This window comes from Teleopsis dalmanni, chromosome 2 (genome assembly GCF_002237135.1).
Source record: "Teleopsis dalmanni isolate 2A chromosome 2, ASM223713v2, whole genome shotgun sequence".
Lineage (NCBI taxonomy): Eukaryota > Metazoa > Arthropoda > Insecta > Diptera > Diopsidae > Teleopsis > Teleopsis dalmanni.
In genome coordinates, this window is record NC_051847.1 from 13290733 (window position 1) to 13300796 (window position 10064).

At 28.0% G+C, this 10064-nt stretch overlaps 2 protein-coding genes across 2 annotated transcripts; both read left to right on the plus strand.

The window, feature by feature from the left end:
* The first annotated feature begins 445 nt into the window (after nt 1-445).
* On the plus strand, nt 446-3145 carry LOC119685017 (endocuticle structural glycoprotein ABD-4-like). The gene is made up of 3 exons (XM_038099182.1): nt 446-567; nt 2036-2233; nt 2740-3145. The coding sequence occupies exons 1-3, from the start codon at nt 556-558 to the stop codon at nt 2947-2949; spliced, it is 420 nt and encodes a 139-aa protein (XP_037955110.1). The 5' UTR covers nt 446-555; the 3' UTR covers nt 2950-3145.
* Nucleotides 3146-8370: 5225 nt separating this feature from the next.
* Nucleotides 8371-9419, plus strand: LOC119685016 (larval cuticle protein LCP-30-like). The gene is made up of 3 exons (XM_038099181.1): nt 8371-8445; nt 8509-9026; nt 9153-9419. Exons 1-3 carry the CDS (start codon nt 8428-8430, stop codon nt 9391-9393), a joined length of 777 nt encoding a protein of 258 aa, XP_037955109.1. The 5' UTR covers nt 8371-8427; the 3' UTR covers nt 9394-9419.
* The last annotated feature ends 645 nt before the right edge of the window (nt 9420-10064 follow it).

A 10064-nucleotide genomic window follows, 5' to 3' on the forward strand; every position in this document is an offset into this window, starting at 1 on the left:
GAACTTGCGGTTGGAATCTCGGCTTAGTTTCTTCATATTTATATTTGAAGTTTTTATTTTGTTGGTTTTTTTTTTGAACAGTTTCGTTACTTTACTGAGACGAAATATTCGTTTGGTTTACTTACTGCCTGCCGTCTAACTTGTGGGTAATAACTTTGTAATTTGTTGTTGTGTTTGGTACGCTTTTTCTTTTTCTTTAGCTTTTGGTTATGTTTGTTGTAATTGTACTTGTTATAAACACTTTTTCATGGCTTTTTTTTCAGACGAAATCATAGTCGATGCTACTTCGTTGTTGTGGTGTGTTTGTTGTTGTTGTTCGACTTCTTCTTCTTTTGCTTCCTCTACTTATTGCTCGCTGATGTAATGTAAAGTTCAAGTAAAATTGTGTTTCTAGCATGTTTTTTTGGTATAAATATTCCTGCTCGTTGCGCTTAACTGCACAGTTAAGAAAAAATTTTCATCAGTGTTCTTCTCGTTATTCAAGTGATTGAGTTGATCCTTGCAGTTTAAAATTCGCATAAAAAAGGATTATTTATAAGTGAAAATTTTTGCACAATGAAATCCTTAGTAAGTGATACTCAATGTGATATACTCAAATCTAGTGTATTTTAGCTATGAAAAGGATATGCAAACTAATGACTTTGCGTTAAAAAAGGATATAAGGATTTCAATTTTAAGTAGTATTGTTTAATAAAATTTTTTTTTATGTGATTGCTGATAATAATGAATAAAATAAATAATAAAAAAATAAAATTAAATAAATATATAAAAAATATATAGTGTTTGGCATATATCTCGTTTGAAAGAAATTGTGTTGAACTATAAAATTACTGAATTCATTTAGGCAGTGTATACTCACAATTGTGCTATCTCCAAGCACTTTATATTGTAATTAGCTGCTGAACTATGATTGATGTTAAGAATTTAGAAATTATTTAATGGGCGAATTAGATTAAAATGCTATAGAATTATTTATATAATAATTGTATACAATTAAATTAGAATCAAATAAGTATTAATAATATATTATACAAATTAAAGAAATAATAAAAGATTAAAAATAAAAGAATAGTTTTCTGCTGTATTTGTTAATATGCAGTTATCTATTATATATATTTACATTATATTATAGATATATACATACTTTATATGTATATATATGTTTGTAGTTAGTTTTCTAAAGACAAACTTTTATTAAATAATTATATTTTATGTATTAAAAAATCACAAAACGTCGGTTTTTTAAATAAATAATATTTATTAATAAAAATTACTTATTTTTAATACCTAATTTTTATAAATCAATTGTACTTTGGAAAATGGTTAACTATTCTGTGAACCAATAATCATAATTAATTGCATGAGGAGTTCTAATCTGTTAAAATGATGAAAGTATTAATTAATTGTCTGTTCTATGTTTTTCCTAAGTTATATGTACAATATTATAAATGCTTATTGATTTAGAATAAAATCCCATTTATTGAACTTTGTTGATTTCAACTATTTTAAAAGGTTCATGAAATTATAAATAAAATTTGAAAGACTTTTTGCAGGCAGAGCTTCGACAAATATATTCTTTATTATACATTATATTAAGCTACTAACTGAACTCATTACATTTATTGTTATCAGTTAGTCAAAAGACTTAAGCGAAAGATTTAGTTTAGATAGAAATGAAGTCATTGAAGTTAAAGTCATCAAATTGATTCTTGATCCTGAATCATATATTCTTATATAAGCAAAGTTATATATTCTTTTATATAAGATAACTTACATAAAATATATATAAACTGTCTGTGATTATATATTGTCACATATTTGATATCATTTACGCAATTTTACTTGAACTACAGCAAATGCAGCACCCATCCTTTGGACATTAAATAAATTTACTCTCATAATAAAAACACTAACATTTTGATTTTATAATTAAATTGAATAACGTAACCCAAACTTATACAATTTATTTATATATTTAATATTAATAGAAATATTACAATTTTCTTAATATTAAATATTTTCTTCTTCTGTTTAGTATTTACTTTCAATTGCGCTGATGTTAAGCGTAGTAGCAGCCAGACCACAAGGACCAAATGATCCCATTCCAATTATTAGACAAGAACAAGAAGTAAACTTTGATGGATCCTATAAGTACTCTTATGAAACTGGTAATGGTATCATAGCTGAAGAGGAAGGCTATCTTAAAAATGCCGGCACCGATGCAGAAGGACAGGTACGGATTTATCGAAATGACACATAAACTGAAAATAAATTTAACCGTAAAAAAAAGTATTAAGCCTTACTTCATAAGCAATAAAATCAATTGCCAATAAAAATGCCAAACAGATGTGGGCGTGTGCCATGATTGCACCAAGCGTGGCATTTGAAGCTGTGAAGAATTCCGTCATTGCTGCTGCCTATGACATTTGGCGAGACGGAAGCAAAAATAACAAGCAACACAAGCGTTCAAGAAATTTCAAAAGAAGCGCTAATGCAATTAGGCTAGTCACGCTGAACTCTGTGCACCCCAAGCGATTGATTACTGCTTTAAATTGATAAAACGACCGAGTAAAATTTTACAATTGCCATGAATTTGCAGTTAAAGGTTCAAAGTTTGATGGCATTTGCAAATTTGTAGTAATAAATAATTCGCTAGAAGACTCACGATTATTCTTTTTAATTAGCAGCGACAAAGAGTAATTTAATATTAAAAAAAAAAAATTTTAATTTATTTTACAGCTTGCACAAGGCTTCTTCTCATATACCTCACCTGAAGGCATACCAATACGTTTAACATATTTATCAGATGATGGTGGGTTCCAACCACAAGGTGATCATTTGCCCACACCACCTCCAATTCCACCAGCAATACAAAAAGCTTTAGCTTACTTGGCCACTGCTCCACCACCGCAAGATCAACCACGTCCCTTTGGTGGACAAAGAGGTTAAAACTACTTGAATTAATTTCCATAAAAATGCAAAGTTAATGGAGAAATAATATGAGAGGGATCGAAAGCGAGGGAGCTGAGAACACACACAAAATTTTCGAAGTACGAATAAACACCTATGCTGCCACTATGAATTTTTTTTTCAGTGATATAGAACTATAAACTACATAATTTTAATATATTATTTTTAGGAAATAAAAATTTATATATATAAAATTATTAACAATATAAAAACAACAAAAAAATTTTAAAAAAATGTATAATAAAATATAAAATGAAAAAAATAATTTTGTTATTTCAATAACTTCATATTCCCACACTATAAGACATATATGAAAAAATAGTAATCGTTAAAGAAGTTAATATAGTATGTACAAGTATTAAGCAGATTATAAAATATCTATGAGATCTATCTATGAGTTTTTAATAAGGCGCAACGAGAGTTATTTAGCAATCTGGAAATCGATTCGTGTGTAATTCCCAAAAATTTAAACCCACTTATATACATTTATGAATTATGTGTTTATTCAAAATACAAAAAAATCAATTATTATAATGTTATAGAGCAATATACCCATAGATACCCTACCTTATCGTATAGGGGATTAGTTAAACTCTTGTGCCACTGCCCCCGTTTGTGCTACAATTTTAAAACAATAGTCAACAAAATATATAGAGATAGATCAATATTGTATGTTAAAAATTTTTAAAAATTATTAAAATATATTTTGTGTGAGGCGCTCACTTTCAAAGTTCTCCTTTTGTATCAAAAATAGTATTAGATTGAAGCTTCAGCTATTGAAGTTTCGGATTATCTGGCGAAGATGATTTGGCGATGTTTAAAATAGCTGTATGTTTAGTCAAAAAAATTCAATTAATTAAAAATAATAAAATATTATTACTAATTACTATTATTAATTTGATCAACAAAGAGATATTCTTCTTGTGTCAATAACAAGGGTTAGTGTGTACTAGAAACTACCTGTTTGTCGAGAAAGAAAAAACAACAAAAGAAGTCGGATTATTGACTAAAACTACTCACACGGAGTAGGGCTTTCTTGTACGATTTCTTACTAAAATATCAAAATGATATCATTGTTGAACATATTACGTTATGAAGAGACGCTTTTTCTTTTGAATAACATGGAATAGTACATACAAGAAAAATTTTTCAAATAGAGATAACATGTAATGATACAATAAAATGACAATTCTGTGTCCTGAATCCGAAAATCCTCTGTGGAATCACCATAGTGCAATTCAACTGTAACTACCAATTTTTATACTGAAGTATAATCTGTACTCAGCAATTGGTGATTGAAAAGTAGAAATTAACAGTTTTTAAAAATATTCAACTTAAGCAGATAGTCCGATTTCTTAATATATTAACAACCAGATAAAGTTTACATTGGACACAATTGAAGCATCTATGATCGCAATTTACAACGGTTTTTATATGTATCCATATAAATGGATAGATAGATTAATAGATAAATAGATCTAAATTTTATTTTTGGAATAATAATACTAAATGTATCTAATTGAAAACCTAGAACTTTAACTATGATGTCAGTTGAATTATGAAGATAAGTATGTGAATATCAAATTCACTAAAAAGAAAATTTATTTTATATACTTTAATTTTATCGATTAAAAATTATATAAAATAACACATAAAATTTTCTGTTTCTTAGTGTCCGTTTCCCTTTGTGAGGCATTGGGCCTAATGGGGCAACCCATAAAATTGAAGACTTGAAAGACCTAATTTTTGCACAAAATCATTTATTTTTATTTATTATTTTTTCAATATTTAATTTTAATATTGTATTCTTTTATTGTTGTATTCTTGTTATTAATATTTATTATTAATATTTTTTATTAATAATTTTTTTATAAAATAAAATTAATTTTGTATGTCTAAGAATATTTTAGATTATCAATAATGTTTCCTAATGAAATGTTTATTTTATGGTAACTTTAGATAATATTTACTATTTAAGAAAATTTTTGAAATAAAATTGTGCCTAAATAGTTGTAAGATTATTTTTGTTGGTTATTTAGAGTTAATGATATTGATTTTAAGTTCGCAGTGATGCAATGAAATTACACATCATTTAATGGCAATGAACTATTTCTGTAAAATGATTGACAAATTAAGTAAGAAATTGGCTCTAATATTTGTTAAAATAAAAACAACAAGAAAAATACATTAAACAGCAAATATTGAAGCGCTTTTTTGTTTAAACAATATCGCGTTGTGATATCCACTAATTGATGATCATACAAAATGCCTACAATTTGCAGTAGAAGTACAGTGAAAACTTGTTTAAATAACTATTAACAGTTTCATTAATTTAACCTTTCACGTACTTACATTTAAATTCAGTGCAGAATTTATCTGGAATATTCATTAGCTATTGCTCTGTGAATGAAGATGAGGAAGAAACTATACTCCACCTCATGTGTGAGTTCAGATTGGCCTGCAAAGCTGTAGTTCTTTAAAATTGGAGGCATAGACAAGTTCATAGAATTGTTAAGTTAGAATTGTAAGGCTGACACTCAAATCTGATTAAACATAATCTTTCTGGAAAAAAATTCAAAAATTATCAAACAGCCAAAATTTAATTTGTAAGTATTTGAGTGCGATAAAGTTATGTCAGCGTTTGAATTTTCGTCTAATCCAAACAATTTTCACAGTTAAATTGAATGATGGTCTTCAACACCTTCAGCGATTCTTCTTTTAAAGCTTCAATCGTCTCAGAACATCTTACTGGAGGTGATCATTTTAGAATAGAGCACAGAAACAAGACAGACAGATTTTTATCAGGCCAACACGATGCTTTGTCAATCACATTGGTTGAGTTTTTCACATTATATATTCCGTCTACTTTACATACTATATATATATATATGTACTAACAAGTATACTGATTATACGTAGCGGTATGATATATGAATATGAGCACAGTTAATATCTTTAAGATACTTATATGTTCCGATGAATGATTTTTCTAACGGAAAATAAAAATAGAAATATTTTAAATGGTTTGATAATGCAAAATCTATATAAATTTTAATTGAAATAATCGTAAACACATAAATTTTGTTTGAATGAATTAGCACCAACAGTAGTTATTAATAATAATAATAATAATTAATTTTTTTTATTATTAATTTACGCAAGTAATTAATTGATTTTAAGTATAAAATATTATGACTTTAACTTGGTGGTTTATTAAAATCAAATTAAAATTAATGTGAATTTTGCAAAGAAACAGCTCGGTTATGGTAATTAAATGAATAACAAAATTAATGAATGTGGAGAAAGATACTTACAGACTAGAAAAGTACTTACCTAAACAAAGTACTTTTAGTTTATACATTAAATTCAAATAAATAAAATTGCAAAAATATGCATATAAGTAATCATGCCGTCCGCTTAATTAGAAGACAACTAAAATATATCTCTTATGTTTTTACATACAATTATATACATATATATAGTAGAACATTAAGAGATACTCAGTAATGAATTATAATTTAAATTCATTATAAAAATTTATTTATATGCGGGTACACATATTATTATTTTAGTATAGTTATATGTTAAAATAATATATTATTTCATATATTAAAATAATATTAATATATAATATAGGTATTAAAATGCATATAGTATTCAAATTAATTATTTTGTTGATATGAATAATCTATTATAAGTATAACATTTAGAAATGAGAACTTTGATAAAATTACTTAAAAGATATTACGAACTTATTTTGTTGAACTACTACAGGCCGTAGATGGCCCCTCTCTATCTTATATCTATAGCATAATGGTTCGTTATATAATTTGAGATGAAATAGTAAAGTAGACACAAAGTGGGAAGTGTACGAAAATACTGAGAGATTGAGTCTAACTGCTATTAAGAAGAAGAAACATAATGAAACATATTAATAACATAATGTGAATATAACTTTAGGTACATGGGACAAATTATGATAATAATTTAAGAGCTTGGTAGGAACTGATTAACAGTTAGTTTGTGACAAGTATTTATTTAGTTAATGTCTATTGTCTGATAGCAGTTAGGCCACAGCAGGATTTGCTGTATAGAGTAGTCGTTTTTCATCATTAAAATATCAGTAGAAGTTTTGTTACGCACGGGATTCTAATGTATAGACGATTTGATATAAATTATGCATATGTGTATATGGTTTATAATCTTCAATGGTACTTGATCTTGTTGATAAATTCATGAGCCCTTTATTGATATATGGTATCATTTGAAACGAAAATTTACCTTAGCAGTAAGATATAATGTGATGCCATTAGCAACCTTAGAAAACTACTTTTTCTGAAGTATAAAATCTATATATTACATTAAAAAGTTTATAATATATTGTATAACATAGAAAAGATTGCAATGAATGCTTCATTATCGTGTTTCTAATAAAGGAATATCTTTCTATTCTACTAAATTCACATCTTTTTTTTTGGCAACTGTTACCTCAGTAAAGATCTTTGACACCAAGCCACTGAATAACTTTTAAGATCTTGCAGTTTAAAAATGTGACTTTCGTAACATAAACATTGTGCATTGTGGAGTTTTGCTATCCAGTGTAGTAGAATATATTGTATTTATTTTTCTGAAAAATTAAACTTCAGAATTAAATTCGTTAATATTTATTTTAGTTGATTAAATTATTCTATTAATATAAAGGTTGTGTTATAAGATATCTGAATCCGATGTCTTCGCCGTCTTTGCGAAGTCCATTAAATCGCAACTTGAGAACTTGAACTTGAGATAAATAATTTGTTAGCAATTAAACTACTAACTTTTTTCAACATGTATTCTAAAATTTATAAATGTGTTGTATTAAAACTTAATTAAAAATATTTTTAGTATTATATTTTGCTACATGAAATTGATTAAAAAATTTATTACCCGAAAAGTATGCAATTTTTTTTTGGGTTTTTAATAATTAAAGCAACAAAATTGCGTGGCTCAGAATTCAATAAGAAAAATATTTTACTCGTCTCGCTTGTGCGAAGATTACAGTTTTGGAAAAGTATGTCAATAAATCCGTTTGAGTCATAAAGTAATTATTTAATTATTAAATACTGGAAAATATATCAAACTAGGCACTCCTCAAATACAAGTAAAATCCGTAATCATTTAAATTAATTAACTGTTATACAAATATAGTTGTGATGCGCAACAGAGTACAGAAGAAAGATCTTATGTGCATAGAAGATCATAAAATATGCAATTTTATGTCTTCAAGTTTTTTTTAAAAATGTCAAAGAGATTCAGATATGCCAAGAATCTGCACATACGCAACATCTCCCTCACATATGGAGACATATGCGAATATGCGAGACTTTTGCCGTTCTACTAGTGAATCGACAGCATCCATATAAAAAGCACTGAATATTGCAAATTCATTTCATAATTTTGTTATATTTCAAGTACGCAATGTGGGCGCACCAAACGGTAATTAATGTGAAACGGATAAATTAATTAAGTGAAAATAAAAAACAAAATTTAACTTTATAGTTTATATTGCTGTCACTCCTTGCGGTTGTATTCGTCAACGCTCAGAACGATGGACGCTATCGTCCATTTAATCGTTTTACCACAGTCAGGCCACTAAATCTATTTCAAGGACAGTATCGGGCAGGTAATGATGGCAGATATCGTGGCGGTGATGATGGAAGATATCGCCCAGATAATGATGGTACATATCGTGCTGATAACCGTGGTTTAAATGAAGGCAGATATATACATCAAGATGTAAAATATCAACCATTCATTGATCGTATTGGTTCTGGTGCAGGTGGTAGTGGAGGTGGTGGTGGTGGTGGAAGAATTGGTGCAGGAGTTGGAAGCAGTATTGGTAGTCGTATTGGTAGTACAGTAAGCCCACCTTCACGAAATCTTGCTTTAGGTTCTGGCTTAACAGCTGCTCCACAAAACTTGCAATTATCTCAAGGAAAAGGTACAGGAGCAGGTGGTGGTGGTTGGAGAATAATACGTCAAGAAGATACTGTGAATCAAGACGGTTACCACTATCTGTAAGTTGATTAACAGTTATGTTAACAGATTTTGCCAAGTTGTTTAAATTTTATTTAAAAAAAACTTTGATTAGAAGCTTTTCTTTTAAAAATTTTGAGCCTAAAAGTAAGCAATATTTATTTCAGTTACGAAACTGAAAACGGTATCTTAGCTGAAGAAAGTGGTCGAGTTGAAAAAATAAACGCTGAAGAGGAAGGCTTGCGTAGTACTGGCTTCTACGAATACACTGGAGATGATGGTTTGCTCTATCGTGTAGATTATGTCGCCGATGAGAATGGCTTCAGGCCTACAGGTGCACATATACCTGCACAACCGCCACATGTGGCCAAATTGTTGGCTTACTTAGCAGCTAAAGGAGCACTTTAAAATCAAAGAAAGCAGCAGATGCATTGTTTGCAATTTTAAAAAAATTCATTTTCGATTTTTAAATTTTATTTTTTCATTATTAAAAAATTCATGTGTCTGTAATTTTACAATAAATTTAATTTATTTTGGCTTTTACAAAAGTATTATTTTATTTTCGTATAAATTATCTAGTAAAAATTTACTTTTAACCAACAATTAAATAAATACTAAAAAGCAAAATATATGCTGTCAACTAATGCTGCAGAAAAAGTGATGACAGATTATGATATCTAGGGTCGTCTTAAAAAACCTACAAACCCAATTAAAAAGAAGCAGCACAATTTCGATCACTGCTTTCTTTTCTGTTTTTTCTACCAATATTTTTAGTATATGTACCTAAAATCGATGACGCAAATAAAGCTTACCGCTTTTAAAAACTAATTACGTCCTAAGGCAGTGTACATATGTTTTAAAGTGAGCATAGGATGGTTCTCAGTGAAACTTAGGTACTTTCAAGTACTTCCAACAAATTTAAAGAAGAAGAGTCGCAATCGTCTTTATTAACAAGTAATCGTATATGAATCAGATTAAATAAAAGCGTTGAGTATATAAATCTTTATATATAGTAGACAGAAAAATCATAAAGCATGAAAAAAGTCAGAATAGGGGAAACTCAAGTATCCGTATATACA

Bases quoted from the DNA above. Each gene is read 5' to 3' on its own strand.
- LOC119685017 (XM_038099182.1), top strand. The intron at 2,234-2,739 runs GTACGGATTTAT...TTTATTTTACAG, and splicing joins GCACCGATGCAGAAGGACAG to CTTGCACAAGGCTTCTTCTC.
- LOC119685016 (XM_038099181.1), top strand. The intron at 9,027-9,152 runs GTAAGTTGATTA...TATTTATTTCAG, and splicing joins CAAGACGGTTACCACTATCT to TTACGAAACTGAAAACGGTA.